General features: G+C 40.8%; 1 protein-coding gene across 2 annotated transcripts in view; it reads left to right on the top strand.

Moving 5' to 3' along the window:
- The window catches only part of KATNAL2 (katanin catalytic subunit A1 like 2), a 59,170-nt gene that overhangs the window by 15,763 nt on the left and 20,027 nt on the right, over nt 1-23,380 (top strand). For both annotated transcript variants that reach the window (XM_025365182.1, XM_025365181.1), the window contains exons 6-12: nt 2,971-3,069; nt 3,283-3,360; nt 6,868-6,966; nt 9,052-9,115; nt 9,317-9,435; nt 15,457-15,548; nt 17,544-17,654. In XM_025365182.1, coding sequence (XP_025220967.1) covers nt 2,971-3,069; nt 3,283-3,360; nt 6,868-6,966; nt 9,052-9,115; nt 9,317-9,435; nt 15,457-15,548; nt 17,544-17,654 — 662 coding nt within the window. The remainder of the gene's footprint in view (nt 1-2,970; nt 3,070-3,282; nt 3,361-6,867; nt 6,967-9,051; nt 9,116-9,316; nt 9,436-15,456; nt 15,549-17,543; nt 17,655-23,380) is intronic.

Genomic DNA, 23,380 nt, shown 5'->3' with positions numbered 1-23,380 from the left:
CTCCTGCGTCGTTCTTATCATTTATTTATTTTAAGAGACAGGGCTTGCTCTGTCACCCAGCCTGGAGTGCAATGGTGCAATCATGGCTTACTGCACCCTAGAACTCCTGGGCTCAACGAATCCTCTTGCCTCAGCCTCCCAAGTAGCTAGTACTACAGGCATACACCACCACATCTAGCTAATTTTTTAAATTCGTCTAGAGATGGGGTCTCACTATGTTACCCAGGCTGGTTTCAAACTTCTAGCCTCAAGCAATCCTCCTGTCTGGACCTCCCAAAGCGCTAAGACATCTGCGTTATTTAGTGAGTTGGAAACACATACTCATTCTGCTCTGTCCTGTCCGTGGCATTCGATTAGTGGTGTCATCTTTCTCCTTGGAGGGATGGCTCCTGATCTAAATGTAATTTCATGTGGACCATGAAACTTCAGCTGATATAGGGTTGATTTTGTCCTTGATAGATATTTCTACCTTTTTCATAATGAATCTCATGTCTGGATTTTAAATAATAACGTCTTAAGCAGAAAAGACCCAGATTGGGTGGATGTAGTCAAAAGGTACATTAAAATATGTAATTTGGAAATGAACAGCACCATATTGCTCTTGGTCATACTCTCCAAGGTTGTAGTTCTTTAAGCTTCTTCTTTCTTTCTTCAGCCAAGTGCTCAAACCTCTGGAGTGCTGACTTAGTTCCGGCCAGCTCTTAGAAAAACTGAACTCTGTGTGTGAATTTGGAGGGGTGACTGGAGCATCTCCCTGAAAATGAAGGGCAGTGACCTCACTGGCCTGAACTGACTCCCTGTAAGGGCCTAACTTACATGGTAATTGCTGGAGATGATATCATGGGAATCAACGCCTCCCTTGGAAAAATGTCTCCTTGTTCACCTTCACTGCTTCTGTTGTGTTTTCAGTCACTTTGCCTAGCTATTTTGTGGCAACATTGAAAAGAATGGATGTTTTTGATTGGCTCACAAGGAAGGGACCATTTAACCCAGCACTTAACCTTTGAAGTAGTCTGACTATAAATCCTCTTACCAGCAGAAATGTCCTCAGGGCACAATGTAGATGGCTTTCTCCCTAGCATTTCATATGTCCATAGGTTGCCTGAGGGTATATGGCCTGGGGCCAATCTCAGAAAACCCCAGGTCTGTCATTTCCATGTTAGTACCTGTGTTTGTCTGTTTTGCATTGCTGTAAAGGAATACCTGAGGCTGACTAGTTTATAAAGGAGAGAGATTTATTCGACTCATAGTTCTATTCGGCACTGGGATCTGCTCAGCTTCTGGTGAGGCCTCAGGAAGCTTTTACTCATGGCGGAAGGCAAGGGGACCTGGCATGCCACATGGCAAGAGAGGGAACAAGAAGGGAGGGAGATGACCGGCTCTTTTAAACAACCAGGTCCCTCGTGAACTAATAGAACGAGAACTCACTAGTTACAGTGGTTAGAGCACCAAGCCTTTCATGAGAGTTCCTCCCCAATGACCCAAACACCTCCCACCAGGCCCACCTCCAACACTGGGGATCACATTTCAATATGAGATTTGGAGGGGGCACACATCCTTACTATATCAGAATCCAAGCTTTAGGACACTCTCCCTACAAATTTAGTAGGTATGTTGTTCTTGAGGGCATAAGCTTCAGAGTCAGCCTGTCTAGATTCAAAACCCGGCTCAGATGCTCCCCCACTGTGTAACTTTGGGCAAATTGTTTTATAATCTCTCCAAGCCTCATTTTTCTCAGCTGTAAGATGGAAATAATCGCAGTGCCCACTGTAAGTCTCATGATGAAAGGAGAGACTTGTCACAGTGCCTAGCACAGAATAAACACTCCATAAATGTTAACTACTATTATTGTTTTATTTTTTGGTGCATCCTTGCTTTTTCCTTCCTACCTCTAGGGGGGACAAGGTGATATTGGAAGGATCGTGGGTTGGGAGACAGATTAAGTGAGTTTAAATCCTGGCCTTAAGCCATTTATTAGCGCTGTGGCTCTGGGCAAATCACTTAACCTCTCTGGACTTACTCTCACATCTATGAAGCCAGGATGTCACTCCTGACTAACAGAAGTGTTATAAGAATTAGAAATAGGCTGGGTATGCTGGCTCACACCTCTAATCCCAGACCTTTGGGAGGCTAAGGTGGGAGGATAACTTGAGGTCAGGAGTTGGAAACCAGCCGGGGCAACATAACAGGACCCCATTTTTATATATATAAAAAAAAGTAATAGTAATAATTAAAAATTAGCCAAGAGTAGTGGCGCACACCTGTAGTCCCAGCTCTTCGGGAGGCTGAGGTGGGAGGATCCCTTGAGCCCAGAAGTTTAAGGCTGCAGTGAGCTCTGATTATGCCACTGCATGATGGAGTGAGATCCTGTCTGTCTCTTAAAGGAAAAAAAAAAAAGATTAGAAATAATCCTCACAGGATATGGAGAAAAGGGAACTCATACATTGTTGGTGGAAATTAAATTAATTCCACTTATAGCCAATAAATTTATACAAATTATATACAAAAATAACAAAAAAGAAATAGTTCTCACAAAGAACCTTGCACACTTATTTTGTACAGCGCTCTATTGAGTGGTGAACGTGTATCACAATTCATAGACAGGAACTCTCATTACTGCTGTGCCAATGAGTTGTTTCTGTGTGTGTAATATTTTAATGGGATAAGACCATACAGGAGAAGTTAACACATAAGGAAGGAAGCAGATGGTCTGTGTCAGGAACTGAGAAATACTCATGAATTTTTATTCAAATCCACTTCATTCTGGAAAATGTACTTACAATTTTTTAAGGTGCTCCAACTTGAGGAAATCATCATGTTTAATACTAGTGCTGGTTCTTTTTAAAGCTTCACTTGAAGTTTGCCCTAATACCAGGGTATATAAATGTGTCTTGGTTTAATGAAACTGAGTTATTAAGAAGAGTCTTCTCTTATGCTCTCATGGCATAAATAACCTTTCCTCCCTTTCAGGGCCAAATCATTGACTTCCGAGGGCTGCTCACAGATGCCATCAAGGGAGCGACCAGTGAACTTGCCTTGAACACCTTTGACCATAATCCAGACCCCTCAGTAAGTGGCGAAGATGTGACATTCATCTTTCAAATTGCCAACATCCAGATGAACTCTGGAAATATAATTTTGAGTACAGTGAAACCTTGAGATCAAGTCAAAGGCCATAGCCACCTGCCATCGTTTGTTTCACCAAGACCTGTGCGTGCCCAGGGTTTCTTCCTAAATTATGAAGCAATATTGTAATGTGAGCCTTTCCACTCCTCTCATCAGGAACGACTGCTGAAACCTCTGAGTGCATTTATTGGCATGAACAGTGAGATGCGAGAATTGGCAGCGGTGGTGAGCCGGGTAAGATCTGATATTCAATTCACAAATTTACAGAGGCGGGCTGGGGCTTGTGGAGCTTTGTGGGCTGCTTCTTTTATTAATAACAATAAATATGATAATTTATTTATAAAGTGCCCCCACTTGCGAAGGCACTCATATTGTTTAGAGGCACAATAATGCATGATAAATAAATTATAGAATCATAAAATTACAATATAAAAAGCCCACCATCTCATGATAGAGGCCAAGAAAACCGAGAGAGAAAAAGACTTAGGAATGAAGGGACAGGTGAAAGGTTTAATAGCAGAGCCAAGAGTCAAGGAAAGAAAGCCTCTTAAAGAAGAAAAAAGTATGTCTGCATCTGGTTTAAAAAGTCAGAGCCTAGAAATAGAGATGTCGGAAGTCTGATGATATCATCATTGAAAATCTCCATGAAAAACACAATTAGCAGGAAAGACTTTACCATCCAGACTACGGACTTTTCCAGCTTGCACTATGGAACCAGAAGGCAGTGAAGAATAGGCTTTGGAATTAACCGACCTGCCTTTGATTTCTAGATCCTTCTCTTGCTAGCTGTGTGACGTTGGGCAAGTTCCTAGAAAATAAAATAGACCCCTGAGTTACAGGATATTTTTCTAATTTGTAATGCTTCATATTTAATTGAAGACTGAAAGCTAGGCAGGCTCAGAGGGGTGTTTAAAATGATCCCAAAAATTCACAGCTCCTCTGAAAAGCTAAGGGCTCCTGAGCTGTCTCTGTTCAGCTCAGCAGTTGTTTCCTGTATGCCTCTTATGTGTCAGGTATGTGCTGTGGGCTGGAGACACAAAGGTGAATGAGTCAGAGCACAGTCCTTGCCCTCACGAGTTTCTCGTCCCAGCGGCAAGGTGCACTTTGAGAGCATGAAGGAGGGAGGGGTGGGGAAAGTGTTAGGAAAGAAGATAGGAAATCGCTAAGGGAAAAAGTGAAAGAGGGAGGCTAGGAGCTATTCTGGGCATAGGCACATCCATGAGAAATTGCAGGTTGTGCACATTTCCCATGGGCCACCTAAGAAGCAGGGAGTGGTGGGGAACCGGTAGAGAGAGGCAGGGCTCCTGAGGAAGGGTACGGTGAGCAGTACCCAGGGCTGAAAACATGCCTATAGAAGAGGGGACGTTAGAAAGGCATCCATCAGAGGATGGGATCATCCCATGTGCTTGTGGATGGCTTGTTCTATGACAGGGAGGTAAATGAATAGCAAAGAAAAGGAGATGGGGTGACCATCTATGGGGTTTTTACCAGTGAGAGGGGATGAGGGACTAAGCCAGGCTGCAATAACCCTAAATTAGTAGTCTCATTACCATTTTTGCAAAAGGGTAACATGACTATGAGGATAGAACTATAGAGTGGAAGTGGCCTGAGATGATTCCATCTGGAATCCTTTCTATAGTAGTATGGGAGGCAGAAATCCTGCTCCTGCCTGAATGCTTACAGTGACAGAGAGCTCACCACCTCATGAGGTAGTCCTGTTGAATTCTGACTGATAACTTTGGATTGATATAAGGAGAAACTGTCAGTTGGGAAATTAAACATTACCTTGTGGAACTCAACTCTAGAAGAGGGCAAGAAATACTGCTGTTATCTATGGATGCCTTGAATACCTAGGTAAATGAATTTTCCTTGTGTTCCAAGATTTCCCTAAGAAAGGACGGTAATAAGAATGTGAATGGCTGGTGGATCTGCATGTAGATCCAGGCTCTAAAGGCAGAGTAAGGAAGACTGAGTCCTTTCACTATCATTCCATCCAATAATGGATTATATATATCATGCATGACCAAAGCACTTGTATAAATACTTTCTCTAGACAAGGTGCAGTAGCTGGCACCTATAATCCTAGCACTTTGGGAGACTGAGGCGGGTAGATCACTTAAGGTCAGGAGTTTGAGACCAGCCTGGCCAACATGGCAAAAACCCATCCCTACTGAAAATACAGAACATTAGCTAGGCATGGTGGCGCTTGCTGGTAGTCCTAGCTACCTGGGAGGCTGAGGCATGAGAATTGCTTGAACCTGGGAGGCAGAGGTTGCTGCACTGTAGCCTGGATGACAGAGCGAGAATCCATCTCAGAAAAAACAAACAAACAAACAAACAAGAAATTTCTCTAATAAAAGTGAAAGTTGGCTGGGTGCAGTGGCTCACACCTGTAATCTCCTGTAACACTTTGGGAGGCCGAGGCAGAAGGATCACTAGTCCTTGCCCTCAAGAGTTTCTCATCCCAGGGGCAAGGTGCACTTTGAGAACATGAAGGAGGGAGGGGTGGGGAAAGTGTTAGTAAAGAAGATAGGAAATCGCTAAGGGAAAAAGTGGAAGTTTGGATTATCTCCATAATCCAAACATAAAGTGGAATGACATTATTGGACTTGATGCAGCCAAGCAGTTAGTCAAAGAAGCTGTTGTGTTGAGGCTGAGGTGGGAGGATTACTTGAGCCCGGTAGGTTGAGGCTGCAGTGAGTGGTGATCATGCCACTGCCCTCCAGCCTGGGCTACAGAACGAGACCCTGTTTGAAGAAAAATTAAAAATAAAAATGAACTTCCTATGGTGGAGGGAACTGGATGGGTGGAGAGCCGGAGTAGGCACAAACATCTCACCAGCATTTAAAAAATGTATTTGTATTTTTGGACCATGAGCACATATTACTTATTAAAAATTACATAAATATAAGAATAGATTCAGATTTTTTCTGTAGTCACTCAGAATGACTTTGGAAAGAAGGTTTTTTGGGCTTTTTTGATGAAACACTCTAGATATTCAGTTTGCCTGAAACAGCTCCTACTGAGAAAGGCCCCTTAGCGACTGCTCTGAGGCGTCTGGTGAAATTGAAGTTTGGAAACTGTAAATTAGTTATCAGTAAAAGCTACCGTAATTGATTACCCTAGATGGTTGCTACAGGGCTCTACTATAAGAGGGGAAAACTGCAGTTTCACCCAGTTGTTGGCTTCCTTGAATTTTGTAGAAGCAATTGCTCCTGCTGGAAGTAGGGAATGATCGCTAGGGAAAAAAGAGAAATTGGTTTCAGAGGAGCATTATCTCTTTTATGCGACAGATTAAGAAAGTGTTTGTGAGATCAAGGAACAAGAACAAGGCCAGGCACTGGCTAGGAACTATGTTGCACAGTAAAACCTAATGTAAGTTGAAGGCATATTCTGTAGCTTCTTTAATTATGGTTATAAATCGGTATGGTTTGCTATTGACTCAAAACAGGTAGAGTCCATTGTTAGGATATTTTTTTTTTCTCCCTGAAAAGTACCATACTGTGTTATCAATGTCTTCTTCAGGGAAAATCATTGAATATTTTCACGGCATGCCTTTGGTGAACTAACCCAAAATTACAAAGTGTGTGTGTGTGTGTGTGTGTGTGTATAAAATATGAACAGTTTTTATCACCAGCACTTTATATCCTATTGTAAGTCAAGTATTCTGCTGCTCCCAAGTTTATTACAGCTGTAGAGGACAACATCAGTTTTAACAAAATGATCAAATGTGCATTGCAGGACATTTATCTCCATAATCCAAACATAAAGTGGAATGACATTATTGGACTTGATGCAGCCAAGCAGTTAGTCAAAGAAGCTGTTGTGTATCCTATAAGGGTAAGGACGGGAAGCCTCTTGGGGGTTATTTCTGTTCACTATCCATTGGACAAGCTGTATGTCACACACCTATCAGAAAGGGAAGGGCAGGATGATTTTCTGTCCACACGTTAACATTTTGCTTGTGTCACAACACTTTCTCAACCCTGGAGCACCAAAGCCTGGTCCATTCTAGATCATTTAAAATCATGTTACATATTAGTTCAAGACAGGTGTCTGAGCTAAGTGAAACTTTAAGATCTAAGACTATAGTATACATAATTTGTCAGATTGATTCAAATTAGCCTGCTCCCTTAAAAATATTCTTATTGTTGTAGAAATACCTCTGGTAGGGGAGAATCTCTCACTTTGTTTCCACAGATCCTTCCTTTACACTCCCCCCCTCCACCTACCCTCCCCAGGATCATCTGGGGCTTTGCTTCTGGCTGGTTGTGAAGACTGAACAGCCCCTTCCAGGGCAGTGACCAGCAAAGCCAGCCTGTTGTGCTCATTACTTATTACTGACAAATCTCTGTGCGGTTTACAAACTGGGTAGAAAAATAGAAAAACAATACTCTCCATGTTTGATTTACAAATGGGGTGATGAAGAGGTAAGTGAAAACTTAGCTTTTGTTGTATAACAGACCACCCCACAACTTAGTGCCTTAAGACAACAATTTATTTGTTTGTAATTCTGTGGGTAGGCAGTTGGAGCTGGGCTCAGCTGGGCTGGCTCATCTCTTTTCCATGTGGTGTTCTTGGGCTCAATCACAGGTCTGAGCCATCAGCCAGAGTAGCAGAAAAGATGGAGAGACTGAAAAGGCTGGGACAAGCAGTACAGCCAAGGTGTCTCTCCATGTGACCTCTCATCCTCTAGCAGGAAAGCCCAGTCCTGTTCACATGGTGGCAGTGGGTTCCCAGAAAGAGGCAAGAAAGAGAAAGTTCTAATTCACAAGCATCTTTCATGCCTCGTGTATTTTTCTGCTAGTCTTATATTTTCAAATCTCTTACATTTGCTAATGTCCCACTGGCCAAAGTCACAAGACCAGGCCCAGATTCAAATGTTGGAGAAATAGGCTCCACTCCTTGATGAAAGGAGCTACAAATAATTTATGGCCATTTTCTGTAATTTCCTGCTGTCAGGATTATGAATTTATTTTATTGAATAACCTATTTAGTCTTACCACTGAGCCCATGTGGCCCCTGATTTTTGGATGCTTTCCTCTAACGAGACAAAAATCAATACATTTGGATTCTCTTTTCCCCCTCTTTCTTTCTGTGTTCAGACTTAGGAGTAAGAAATACACTGGTGTTTAGAACTAATAGAAGTTTACTCACCTTTTCCTCTAAGTGGAACTATAGCATAAAACTTTTAAAAAGGATAGAACATCTCATTGAAATTCCCTGGATTTGTTCTCTCCATGGCATTACAAGCTCCAAATGCGTTGAGATTTGACGTCAGGATTAGCAAGAAACTAATAGCTAGTTGTAATTTTACTAATATTCCTTGCCACACCCCTCTCCCGCATTCTTTACCAACCCTTGCCACCCACCTTCCCCAGATTGTTTGAATTTGAACTAATAGGCGAGACTTCCTTGAAGGCTACGCATGTCCTGTTCAGAGTTGGTGTCTCTTAATGCGTTTGCCCCTGAATATTCTCAACTTCCAAAACAGGTTTCACCATAGCTCTGTACTTTATTCGAATAAACCTTTACTAATTGGTTCTAGTATGTATTTTAAAGTTCATACCTGCTTTACAACATTCAAAAGATTGCCAAATGCTCTCCATATAGAAGTTTGGGGAAAACGATGTTATGCATGTAAGAGATAACTGTTTAACAGAGAGGAAGAGTACCTACATATACCTTTCCTTTCCTTAAAAAATTGCTCTTTTAAAAAGTCACAAAAAATAAGTCAGGCATTCTAATCGAGCGTGAAAATAAAATTGGGATGAATAAGATCTGTTTATTTAGGTCAGAAGCAGACGACCTTAAGCAAAAAAAGGAGACCTGAATCTCACTCCAGCTTTCCTGGCTTGTCTGTGCTGAGAGTATGCAGGCTGATGTGTCAGCACCAAACCTCATCCTTGTTCCTTGTTTCCATAGTATCCACAGCTATTTACAGGAATTCTTTCCCCCTGGAAAGGACTACTGCTGTACGGCCCTCCAGGTAAACACAGCGTCCTATTTTGATGTTGGTGTTAAGTGTGTGTGCAGAGGATGAGTTGTCCCTTCTGTCCTCACTTCAGGACCGGGGCACATGAGAGCTGAGCAGTCACTTCCTTCCTTATGTGTGAAACTGACTTCTGTCTATAAGCAGGGGGATGATGGAGTTGAAATGCCTGCTCATCTTTTACGTGTCTCTCTTTAGGTACAGGAAAGACTTTACTGGCCAAAGCTGTGGCCACTGAATGTAAAACAACCTTCTTTAACATTTCTGCATCCACCATTGTCAGCAAATGGAGAGGGGATTCAGAAAAACTCGTTCGGGTAGGAATTCTTAATTTTGTTTTTAAAAATAAGTTCTAGTGTAATACGGTGGTACAAAATGATGTCAGAGCTTCTTTGCTTTTAGGTGATTTTATGTTAGATTCAATCCTGGATCTTGATTACCAGTAGCTTGGGAAATGGATTGACTATTATGTGTGGAAGTTAATTGTGCCCCCATCAGCAAAACATGATCTCCCTTCCTTTGGGAATTTGATCAACAGCTCTTTTTTGATTCATGCAATTTAGGCATGAAGGCTGGGAAAAAAAATCTCTGACTTGGCATATTTTTTCTTCATTCAAGAAGCATTTATTATTTAACATGTACACTATATTTGGTTAACATTTATTGAGAGGCTACTACTGTATGTTAGTCCCTATGCTAGATACTCTAAGAAAGAATCAAGAAACTTTAACCTTCATTATTCTTTCAGATGTTCTGAGCACCTTTGCTTCCATAGTGCCCATAGCCTGTAAGATTTTTTGCTTTCTTTTTTTTTTTTTTTTTTCAGACGAAGTCTCGCTCTTGTCCTCCAGGCTGGAGTGCAATGGTGCCATCTCGGCTCACTGCAACCTCCGCCTTCCAGGTTCAAGCGATTCTCCTGCCTCAGCCTCCCAAGTAGCTGGGATTATAGGTGCCTGCCACCATGCCCAGCTAATTTTTTTTTTTTTTTTTGTATTTTTAGTAGAGACAGGGTTTCACCATGTTGGCCAGGCTGGTCTCAAACTCCTGACCTCAGGTGATCCGCCCACCTCAGCCTCCCAAAGTGCTGGGATTACAGGCATGAGCCACTGCACCCAGCAATTTTTTGCTTTCTTTCAGAGGTTGTTTTCATCTTTACAATATCACATTTATAGTTGATGTTATATTTTATATTATAAAATTGTACTGAATCTTCCAGTGACATTAAGAGCACTTCCATTTATGGTTTAGGTCCTAGTGTAAGAAAGGTCCTTCTTTGAAAACCTGTTAAACTATCACACTCTGTAGAATGGCAGATATGTGCTCAATATAAGTGAATATAAAATATTACATGTTTTCTGAAAAGTGATTAACAAGTTATGCTTAAATTACATTCCCTTAGATGACTCTTTCAAAATATGATGGCCTATTTGGAAATCATAATAGAATATGTTTAAAGGATTGACTTACCTAAAATAACCTATTATCTATTACATTGATATCATTTTCAAGTTGCTGCAAATATGTAAGCTTATATAAATTCTTGTTACCCATTCAAGATGGTAATTTGTGGAAACCTACGTTGATATCTTCTATTTCTTTGTTCTTCATCTTGCGTATAACTCAGTGCCAGTTCCTAAGTGGGGCTTGAATTTAGCTACACTTACAGTTATGGCTCCATGTGATTTTAGTTAGCTGGAGGTTCAGTTACGGTTGGCCCTTGAACAACAGTTGGCCCTTCAACTGCATGGGTCTACTTATATGGGGAATTTTTTTCGACAAAATACAGTATTCACAGGATGCAAAACCCGAGTATATGTGGGTTTCCCAGGATAGACTGTGGGACTCCCCAGTAGCTGAGACTATAGGCACACACCATCAAGCCCAGCTAATTTCTGTATTTTTTGTAGAAACCAGGTTTCACCATGTTGCCCAGGCTCCTCTTGAACTCTTGGGCTCAAGCAATCCTCCTGCCTCGGGCTCCCAAAATGCTGGAATTACAGGCATGAGCCACCATGCCTAGCTTCTCCCTGCCTTTCTAAATACAAGTAGGAACATACTATATGTTCCCTTTTGTACCTGGCTTTTCCCCAAGTTAATATGCACAGATTTTGGTACAGGGAAGGATGTCGGGAGGAAAAGGGAGAGGATCTGCAACCAATCTCTTCCATATGCCTAGAGATGACTGTAGCTGAAATTCATCTAACTAGAATTCTTATCACCCTGAAGTCTTTTTTTTTAAACGTGTCATTTCTATATGCTGAATAACAACAAACTCTTAAAAGATACCAATCAGAATTAGTTTAGGTTCATCTTCTGTCATGAAAAGCGGTGTTTAGAACCACGAGCACAAGACACTGCAGGGTGCGCGAAGGAGGGTGACATATTCTCAGGACAGGACTTACCTAGGCAGAAGAAGAAACTCAAAAAGTTTATAGTATTCCTAACAAAGACTGAAGTTACATGAATTTTCTGGTTTAATGTCGAATAACCAGAAAAGTCAATTAACAAGAATTCTCCATCCTGTGTGAGCATTGTATTCACTTAAAGTTTTCCTCTGGTTCAGTATTATTTTGTTAGGATTCTAAGAGTGAAGAAAAATCCCGGTGGAGTGGGAGCAAAAAAAATAAATTAAAAAAAAAGGAGTGAGGAAACAATTCCTCTCCCAATTCCTTCCTTCCTCCCTGCCTTTCTCTCTCTTTCTTTCTTTCTCTTTCTCTCTCTTCCTTTCTTTCTTTTTCTTTCTTTCTTTTCTTTTTCTTTCTTTCTTTCCTTCCTGCTTGCTTTCTCTTTCTTTCTTTTCTTTTCTTTCTTTCTTTCTTTTTCTTTCTTTCTTTCCTTCCTTCCTTCCTTCTTTCTTTCTTTCTTTCTTTCCTTCTTTCTTTCTTTCTTTCTTTCTTTCTTTCTTTCTTTCTTTCTTTCTTTCTTTCTTTCTTTCTTTCTTTCTTTCTTTTTCTTTCTTTTTCTTTCTTCTTTCTTTCTCTCTCTCTTTGTCTTTCTTTCTCTCTCTCTCTCCCTCTCTTTCTTTCTTTCTTTCTAGTCTTGCTCGGTCGCTCAGGCTGGAGTGCAGTGGTGCATCCTCGGCTAACTGCAACCTCTGTCTCCTGGGTTCAAGCGATTCTCCTACCTCAGCCTCCCGAGTAGCTGGGACTATACACACCCCCACCACGCCTGGCTTTTTTGTATTTTTAGTAGAGACAGGGTTTCATCATATTAGCCAGGCTGATCTCAAACTCCTGACCTTGTGATCTGCCCACCTCGGCCTCCCAAAGTGCTGGGATTACAGGCATGACCACCACGCTCGGCCTCTTCCTTTCTTTTACTATATATTTTAAAAGTAACTAGCCTTAAAAAAAAAAAAAAAGAGTATAAGAGGATGTACAGACTCCTCAGCCCTCTCCCCAGAGGCAACTACTATTAACAGTTGCTACAGCAGCCCTGCAGAACATTTATCTATTATCTACATTAACATCAACAACTGTTTCTTTTGGGTGTTCTGTTTTGTTTTGAGGCAGGGTCTTGCTCTGTCACCGAGGCACCAAAGCCAAAGTGCAGTGACATTATCAGAGCCGACTGCAGCCTCGACCTCCTGGGCTCAAGTAATCTTCCCACCTCAGCCTCCCCAGTAGCTGAGACTATAGGTGCACACCAACAAGCCCAGCTAATTTTTGTATTTTTTGTAGAAACCAGGTTTCACCATGTTGCCCAGGCTCCTCTTGAACTCTTGGGCTCAAGCAATCCTCCCACCTCGGGCTCCCAAAATGCTGGGATTACAGGCATAAGCCACCATGCCTAGTTTCTCCCTGCCTTTCTAAATGCAAGTAGGAACATACTCTATATTTCCTTTTGTACCCAGTTTTTCCCCAACTTAATATATATAACTTGGATATTGTTCCACACTATTATAGATAAAGCATGTTCTTTTATGTCTATATGGTAGTTCTCTGCATAAATGTACCAAAACGTATTTAACCAGTCTTTTCTTGATGGGCCTTTAGGTTGTTTCTAGTCTCTTGCTGTTGTGAACAAAGCTAGAGTGGGCAGTCTTATATGTACACATGTTTTTGCCTATATAGTGTAGGACAATTTCTATGAAGTAGAATCGCCAAGTCAAAGGGAACAGACATCACCAACTGCCAGATTGCTTTTTGCCAACAGGGTTGTACCCTCTTAGAGTCCCATCAATGCTTCCTGAGTGCATTTGTTTCTCCACACCCTGACCAACACACCAGTATCTTTTACAAAATAAACATTTGTCAATCTAATAGTAAAAAGTAATAGTGTATTTCAGTGATTAAACGTGCATTTCAATATTTCAGTGCTTGAATGTGTATTTCTTTGATTCTGAATGAACTTGAACAACTTTTGAAAGTTTTAGAAAATATTTATATCTTTTTGTGACATGCATTTTTATTTTGGATAATTTAAAAAATAATGCAAGAAGAAACAGATAACCTCTGCTAACCTCAAAGGAGCTCATCTCATTTCCTTTCAGAAATTACATCATTTTCTCTTTATTTTTCGAGCTTTTGGGAAGATCCTCAGCTGGACAATCTTTGTCATGCTGTCAGGCTCCTTACTGTGAAGCTTACAAAGAAAGCAAACCCTTCAGGACCTTCCCCTAAAGCAGAGAAGCTTTTTCTACCATTTGTTTCTCTTTCTATTCCAATTAAAGAGTTATTTATAGGGAACCATTGGGTTATGTTCCTCCCTCCCCTACTAATGTTCGTACCTTTTAGGAGCTGATCGCTACTGAATAGCTGAGTGGTCTCTTTAGCAAATGCATACATCTGTTGATGCTTACATCTTTCAATGCACCGCCCCCCAGTTGTATGATCTAACTTCCTCCAGGTTCCTCTGAAAATTTTAGACTAATGCTTCCAGAAACACTTACCCATGATTCTGTATATTCCCTGCAAGTGGAATGAGCAATGCAGTGGGCAGTATGAATGCCTAGACTCCAGGCGTGGTTCTCCTTCCAACTGGGTGTGTGGTCTAGCAGAGGCTCTTGGTGTCTTTTCTGCCTTTAGTGAGCACCTTAAAAACATGTATGGGTTTTATATTCTAATATTTCATTTTTCATTAGGTAGACTGCCACTGTTGTAGTCACCCTTAATATCAGGTATATTTGGGCTTCTTTGTGTGTGTATGACAAGGACAGAAAGTTATTTGCCCTGAATTAGGTGGTCTCCATTGTATCTGGAAGGCATTGTGATGAATGCCCTGGCATTGCCATTGTTCTCTCAGTTCATTAAACTCAGTCAATTGTTCCAATAAAACAGGATTCTGTAAAAGGGAGATGCTGGTGCATGTGCTTGAATGTACCCATGAGCAGTGGGGAAGGTGAGGTATTTCCCATTCGGTGACAGGGAGACCTGTAAGGGATGAGCTGCTGCTGCTCGTGAAAACCACAACCTGACTTTTTCAGAACCCTTTCCCTCTGATTCTGTGATGGTTTGCTAGTGCTAAGTGACATGGAGAATAAATCCCCCATGCCTATTAAAGAATTTCTATTCTTTTCTAAATCTCCACTGTTTTTTCCCATCAACCGGTGAAGGATTGTATATGATGCTCAAGAGATCAGTTTCAGGGTTAAAAAAAAAAAAGGTTTAGGTTGTTATATTCTATTCATCACCACCACATCTCCCTTTAGAGCTCTTTATTTTGTTTTTATATGTCTGTTCTTTTGCTGGTTGCTTTCCTGTTCTTGTTCAGTCTATAATATTTTATTTTATTCTCAAATAGAACATCGTATTCAGTCGAGAATTGCTTTCTAGTACCCGAGCCTACCAAGCAGCCTTGTTGAGGTAGTGTGGGAAGGCTATGGAGTAATTTGAGGAACACAAAGGGGCTAAATTTCTCAGCCTTGTTACCCATGACAGGAACTCAATCCTTCCCCTGAAATATTTTCTTCTGAGAATAACCTCCTGTTGTTCCCAAAGATTAAGAGAAGAATTATCAAATGATTATACATGTTCCAAGGCTCTTGTGTCCACATGGAACATATTATTGGTAGGGTGTTTCAGGGGTTAACTAGCTGACTGCAAGCTTGGGAACCAAATTTTATCTGAAGCTCTCATATTTATGATTAGTAACCCTGGAGTAACCACCTACTCTCTGTCTCTAATTTTATCAAGTTATAAATGGAAATAATTGGACCATCCAACCCCATGGGGTGGAGGTAGGGAGAAATAATTGTAATGATTATAAAGTTATTGTGAAATAACAGAGTGTAGCATAAATGCTTATTATTACAGTCATTCTAAGTTTTTATTCTCTGGGAGCATCTGAGGACTTTAAGTCTATGAGCTTGAATACTTGCTTGCTTTTCCCCCACCCAGGTGTTATTTGAACTTGCCCGCTACCACGCCCCATCCACGATCTTCCTGGACGAGCTGGAGTCGGTGATGAGTCAGAGAGGCACAGCTCCTGGGTAACAGACAGGGTTGGGGTTTTTGTTGTTATTGTTGTTGCTTTTTCTTTTTTTTTTTTTTTTGTCATCGCTTCTCCCCTCTTGTAAGTGTGTTTGATGGTCGGAAGCCCATCGACATTTACTAGCAGAATAAGCCTATTAATAAGCCCACAAATTTTCTGCAGACACATGGAAAGGTCTTTAAATTAGATCCTGTTAACTGAATAGCTGATTTAAGTAGTTTTTATAACCGGAGGAAATGCCATCCTCCCTTCCCCCGTTCCCCACAGAGTGGTTTTCAGGCCTGAAGATCCTCTAGCCCCAGGATCCCAGGCTGCCGTATCAGTCCTGCTGGCTGAAAATAGCCACTGTGATGGCCTCCTCTGGAGCCAGAGGGGCTGCCCCTGGGGAATGAGGCTTGCCCACTCAGCCACTGTGCAGGGCCACGTCTGTACTTCACTCCCGAGAGGCAGTCCTCGGTGTGTGAAGCCTGGGAAAACACCACTTCTCTGTGGCATCAGGTTATGGCTCAGCAGGGCTGACTTTAAATATGTCACATATATTATCTGTAAAGATTGAGTGTCACCGAATGTCCTCAGCAGGAAGGAACACTTCTCAGACTGTAATAAGCCTTCTGTTTGTGCTTCCAAAAGCCTGAGTAGTGTTGTACTTTTTGTTTATTTGTTTTTAAGACCAGCTTTCTGTCTTGATCAGAGGTATTTTCCACTGAAGCTTTTTACTAAATCTGGCACCCCTGGCTTGAAAAAACAGATCTCTGGAAAATCTCAACACAGCTGCATTTATTAATGACCTTTAATAGTCTATCATCAAGGCAGAAGTAATAGTAATAAAACACAATTAATTAGCTTGTTGGAAGTATAAGTAGAATATAATTTATGAAATTTTACTCATTGGAAGCCATTTACCCGGCAGGGAAAAGCAACCATAAAGATGTACCCAAGTAATCTACGAGATTCATGTAATTGATTGAAACGGGACATTTTCCGTGGCTTAACTGGAGCTGGTGCTTGTCAGCCCCAGGCTGGAGCACTCTGCTTTCTATACTAGGCCTGACAGGAGCAGGCAACTGCACAGGCACCCAGATGGGAATGCACCAGCCGACCCTCATAGTCACTCTGCAAAGACCAGGTCTCCGTATGCACTTGTTGTTACACGTGCTTTGTTGATCTCTATCCCCAGTTTCCCACAGCCTTCATCGGGCTAATGTGAAAACTCCTCATCTGTGTGTGCTCCAGGTTCTGCCCCGAATTTCCATTTCCTTCTCTGGGATCAAAGACTCTAAAATTAGAGTCTTCAAAGGGTCAGGAAATAAGGATGGGTGCTCTGAAGACTTCTTTGATCATATTATGTTAGAGGAATTATAGTTATGGGCAAACAATAATTAAACATGTAGCAAATATATGGGCAAATGCTAATTATATATTCTGCTTAAAATATACAATAAACTATATGTACACACACACACATATATATATACTGAGAGAGGGTCTTCTCTCTTAGGAAAAGGTAGTTGAGTATTAAGGGGCATAGATACTAAAAAAACTTACACCTAGCCAGGCAGGGGTCTTGCGCCTGAGGTCCCAGCTACTCAGGAGGCTGAGGGTGTGAAAGTACTTTCCTGTGCGCTATGTAAGTGAAAGGGATTAGCCTCAATTATGTCATTTTTAAAGAGGTAAATAATGCTGCAGGTAGACACAGTTGGGCTGCATTTAATCTACCAATGGGACTGTGGACCCTTCAGTTATTTTCTCCAGCTCACTGCCTGCCTTTGGTTTTCTTTCAAATACCATCATTATATTCATTTACTTGCTTTCTATCATGCTCTATGTGAAAATAATAGCGAATTGCTCATTTTCTCTAATTTTAGTATGAATGGCTCCACTGGCCATCAGAACAGAAACTGTTCTACAGTCACAGGGACATTGCTGTGAATGCTGCTCTTGTCATCAGGGCGAAGGCTCTGACACGGGAGAATCATGTCTTCTCTCTCTGTAGGGGAGAACATGAAGGAAGCTTGCGGATGAAGACAGAGTTACTGGTGCAGATGGATGGGCTGGCGCACTCAGAAGATCTTGTGTTTGTCTTAGCAGCTTCTAACCTGCCATGGTAAGAGACCAAGAGAGTACATTTTGAATACATTTTCAGGAGTCACTAAGTACAAATAAAAATTTTATATTGACCACTCCAGGCAAAGCCGTGTTGTTTGGCTGCAGCCCTGGAAGATTAATGTGAAGGCTTTAGTGTTCAGGTCCCCAATCCTTGCCGTCTGTACCATGAAAGATCTGCCTTAACAGAGGGAACGCCGGCCAGGGCAACCACTAACAATATTTAAAATGGACATTTCGAGATTAAAGTCAAATTACATAGTATGTTTAAATTAAGTAGGACTTTGGCATAGAACTACAAAATGCTTAAAATCTCCAGGACTCAAATAATATGTTTGAATTTTATACTATTAAAATTAAGCTTTTTTAAGTTAGGAGGAAAATCTTCTCTTTAATGCTGCACAGTAAATAGAAAGGTAAATAATCTCTAGTGGAAAATATAATCTATTTTCAGAGTCTTATTTAAACCATGTCCCAGAGTGGTTTAAGAACAATTCTAGATGTGGAATTGGGAAATAAGAGATGTTGATTAGGGAAAAACAATATCTACTTGGAGAATATATTTAAAAAATAAGTATAAGCCCTTTACAGTTCTGAGAATGTTTTCACATACATTATTTCTTTCAAACTTCAGGCGAAGCAGGAGATAGATAAAGGGAATGCTGTTCTTCCCATTCTCAGAGGGGCACCAAGGTCAAGAGAGGGCAATCCACCAACATCAACAACTCTTGTAGCCCAGCTGGGACTTGTGACCTCATGCCCCTCACACCCATCTCTTGCTCTACATTCAAAGATGAAAAGAGAAACTCTTCTGTAGTGCATGCTAATGATCTGGGACTCCCAAACCAGAAGTCATTGGAAAAAAAAATCATAACGTTCATTTGTAATCTGTTATTTTAAATATACTCATAATTTAAACCTAGCTCCACCTCCCCTTGAATCTAGAATACTTTCTCTACTTGCTCAGGTGATCAGCATTTTACAATTTAAAGATATAGGAGCTATATACAATAATGTCAAAGTGGAGTCCAAAGAGAGAACCATCATTGAAATGTGATCATGGAAACTTTTAGGGAAGGAATCTTCTTTTCTTCATCAGTTTAAAGTAAGGTGGATCATAACCACTGGGGGTGAATATTAGAGTTAGCTGGGGAGGGAGAAAAACTGTAAGTCTTTAGGCATGAATGTGAGAAGGTCTGTGCCCTGGGGAGACCTACATATTTTCTGGAAGAATAGAGGACCTTCTACCCCCAGTGAATACCTAGGAATTTGTTGAGAAAGTTATTGTGCTGCTTCAATTTTCCTAAGCCCAAATAAAATGCTTCACAGAGGTCAAAAAACCAGAAACAAAGCAAAAAACAAATAAAAACTGAATAAGCTTAGAAGGGCTTTTCCAAAAATTTGCTTCTCAATGTGTCAGTTGGCAAATAGACATGTGCTTTTGAGCTTATGTTCCTAATATCATCGATTGCATCATTACAATGTGCCTTAAAACCAGTATGTTCTAACTCATATATCCTGAGCATTGTTAGGATTTTAAAAAATGTTTTATTATAAAAAATTCCAAAAAACACTAGGAAAGGAAAAAAGCAGAATGGACCCACCATCTCCCCGTTTTAATAACACTATCTTGCTCAATTTATTTCATCTATTCCAGCACCACCCCCTGCCACTTCTTTGCTGCAATATCTTAAATCATATTCAACTATAATGTTATTTCTCAAATGTACATGTCGAAGAAAAATAAGGACTTTTTTTTTTACATTACTACAAAGTCATTATCACCCTAACATAATTAACAGTGATTCTTTACTCTTTATATTCAGATTTCCCAATTTGTTTCAAAACTCTCTTTACCATTGACTTACTGAACTGGTATCCAAACAAGGTTTGCACTGTGTAACTGGTCATTCCCTTAAGTTGTTTTTAATCTAGAACAGACTGCCTCTTTTTTTTCTTTTTCTTTTTCTTTTTGAGATGGAGTCTTGCTCTGTCATCCAGGCTGGAGTGCAGTGGCGCGATCTCGGCTCACTGCAACCTCTGCCTCCCAGGTTCAAGCCATTCTCCTGCCTCAGCCTCCCAGGTAGCTGGGACCACAGGCACCCACCACCACGCCCAGCTAATTTTTTTGTATTTTTAGTACAGATGAGGTTTCACCATGCTGGCCAGGCTAGTCTCGAACTTCTGACCTCAAATCAGAACATCCGCCCGCCTCAGTCTCTTTTTTTTTTTTCTTTTCCTCCACTTGCCATTGACTTATTGCCTGCCAGAGGGATTGTCTTGCAGGATGTCCACACTTTGTGGATTAGGCTCGTTGTATCCTCATGGTAGTAGGGTTGTTCTTACTCCTGTAATTAGACTAAAGGTTAGATTATTTATATTCAGGGTCAACAGAATTTTTTGGCAAACGTACTTCATAGGCGATGCTGTGCACATCACGTTGCATTATACCTAGACGTATGTGATGTCTTGTTGCTCCACTTTTAGTGATGCTAAGATTGATCGCTGGGTTCAGGTGTGTCAGCCTGGTTCCTTGCCTGCACAGCTCCCATCAATGGTGTTAGCATCCACTGATGACCTCTGCCTGAATCAGTTATTTCACCAGGGGTACGAGTCTATCATTTCTTCTGATCAACAGCTGGAAGTATTCTTGATAACAGAACTTTCTCTCTTCCAGTAAGGTTATTTGGTAACCCTGAAATGTAGTTCATACTAGAAAAGCAGGATTTTTTCTTTTTTTTAGTCATGGGTTGATGCCACAGCGACCTTCAGTGGTGACCAATGAGTCAGCCATCAGCTTCTTTCTCTCTTTCACTACAAGCTCATGACTTGTTTGGTACAACCCCATTAGTTTTGTTTTTTTCCCCCTAAAATTTTATTGAGATATAACTCACATACCACCCAATTCACCCATTTAGAGTATACGATTCAATGGTTTTGAGTATATTTAGGGTTGTGCAACTACCACCACAATCCATTTTAGAACATTTTTCTTTACCCCAAAAAGAAACCCTGTACTTGTTAGCAACCATCCCATTTCCCCTATGCCCACCTCAGCATTAGGCAATCACTGATCTGTTTTATATTCTTGTAGATTTGCCTGTTCTTATACCTATGAGTAGAATTATTGGGTCATACAGCCACTCTACGTTTGATTATTTGAGGAACAGCCCAACTGTTTTCCAAAGATGTTGCACCATTTCACATGAAGCAAATTCACATTTCACAAGCAAAGGATGAGAGTTTCGATTTCTCCACAACCTTGTCAACACTTGTTATTATATGTCTCTTTTATTGTAGCCATTTGAGTGGATGAGAAATGGTTTTGATTTGCATTTCTCTGACAGATGATACTGTGCATCTTTTCATGTCCTTATTGGCCAGTTGCATATCTTCTTGGGAGAACTGTCTTTTCAAATCCTTTGTTCACTTAAAAATTTTTCTTTTTATTATTGAGTTATAAGACTTTTAAAATATATTCCAGATACATGCCCTCTATTGGATATATGATTTGTAAATGATTTCTCCCATTCTGTAGCCCGCCCTTCCTCCTTCCCTCCTTCCCTCCTTCCTTTCTTCCTTCCTTCCTCTTCTTTCTTTTCCTCCTTCCCTCCATCACTTTATCCCTCCCTCTTCCTCTCTATCCGTCACTTTCTTTCTCTCTTCCTTCCTTTCTGAACTTTTTTATTCCTTTTTTTCTCTCTGCCTTGCTAAACTTCCCATGTGTGTCCCATTTCCCAAGCCTGGGGATCTTTCAGAAGACCCTGTACCTGGTTATTCGACAGTGGCACTGTCTAATAGAAATATAATAGAAACGTATTGTGAGGCACATGCATACTTTTAGGTTTCCTAGTAGCCACATATTTTTAAAAAAGTAAAAAGAGGCCGGGCGCGGTGGCTCAAGCCTGTAATCCCAGCACTTTGGGAGGCCGAGACGGGTGGATCACGAGGTCAGAAGATCGAGACCATCCTGGCGAACACGGTGAAACCCCGTCTCTACTAAAAAATACAAAAAACTAGCCGGGCGAGATGGCGGGCGCCTGTAGTCCCAGTTACTTGGGAGGCTGAGGCAGGAGAATGGCGTAAACCCGGGAGGCGGAGCTTGCAGTGAGCTGAGATCCGGCCACTGCACTCCAGCCCGGGCGACAGAGCGAGACTCCGTCTCAAAAAAAAAAAAAAAAAGTAAAAAGAAATAGGTGAAATTAATGCTAATAACATGTTTTACTTAACACAGTATTTTCAAAACGTTATTTTAATATCAGTATAAAAATTATCGTGATATTGTAGTTTCTTTTTTCATACTAAATTGGAGAAATCCAGCATATATTTTACACTTACATCACACCTTAATTTGGAATAACTGAGTTTCAATACCCAAAAGCCACATGTGGCTGGTGCTACCATATGAGAGAGTACAGATCCAGAGACTCATTTGTCTCCCTCATGCTGCTATGGCAGAAATGGACAATTGCCTCCCAACATTTATTTCACCCTTGGAATTTAAGAATAGAACTTCAACTTGGGGGTTCTGTTCCTTAGTCTTCCCCTACTGTTAGGCGTGGTCAAGGCCAGGTTTCCTTCTTATTTGTGCAGGATGACTCAGGTCCATTTTGTACATTTTGCTTCTGGAATCAGCCATTTATTCGTGAAGCCCTGGTGCCTTTAGTGGGAAATGATATTAATATTCAGAGATCACAGTCTCACAACTAGACCTTTTGATACAGAGCTAGGAAATACATATCCTTAACAAGAGGCAAATAATGAGTCCATGTTAGTATTTCCCATTCAAATGTAGGATTAATATATTTGATTTTATATTTGTATCTTTAATTATGAAAATCTCAGTTCTTAGCATTAATATAATTAATATTCACTTTATCCCAATATGTACAAATACTGCATATGTGTATATATCAGGGTTTCTCAGTAACAGCACCAATACTATCTTGACAGTGACATTCTGACATAGAAAACGGTACTGACCTGGCCTAACTAAGATGAAAGAGCTAATGTGGGATTTCTCAACCTCAGAGCTACTGACGTTTTCAGGCCAGATAATTCTTTGTGGTGGGACTGTCCTGTGCATTGATGATGTTTAGCAGCATCTCTGGCCCACTATCCACTAGATGCCAGTAGCACCTCCTCCCCAGCAGTTGTGACAACCAAAATATGTCTTTAGACATTGCCATATGTTTCCTTGTAGACAAAATCACCGCCAATTGAGGACCACTGGACTCATCTAAGGATTTGATAAACATCACATAGAGACAAGCTGACACATATTCCACAGCTAAACTTACAAGGTTTTTTTTTTTTTTTTTTTAAAAAACCAAAAAACAAAAAACATAAAATAACTGAACTTGGTTTTCTTACACAAAGCATAGCTTATTACATAAATTTTTCTTTGTCTTGATTTTATCTTAACAAAATATCCTGCCAATCTTTCCAAATAAGTACATGAAGTTCTTCCTTGCTCTCTTTATAGCTGCACAGGGCTCCATTTTGTGTATATAATAATTTATCCCACTAGCCACCTAATGATAGGCATTTGGGTTAATCCTACTCTTTAGCTATTAAAAAGAATGCTGCAGTGAGCAGCAGTGTGGAGACCACACTTTGTGTATTTGCTAGTGTATCTTTGGGGCAGGTTCCTTGAAGTAGATTTTGCTGGGTCAAAGGGCTAATGTGCATGAAAGTATGGCAGAGCCTGCCAAGTTTCCCCCCCGC

Source organism: Theropithecus gelada, chromosome 18 (genome assembly GCF_003255815.1).
Source record: "Theropithecus gelada isolate Dixy chromosome 18, Tgel_1.0, whole genome shotgun sequence".
Classification (NCBI taxonomy): domain Eukaryota; kingdom Metazoa; phylum Chordata; class Mammalia; order Primates; family Cercopithecidae; genus Theropithecus; species Theropithecus gelada.
This window is presented reverse-complemented; position numbering and strand designations above follow the sequence as displayed.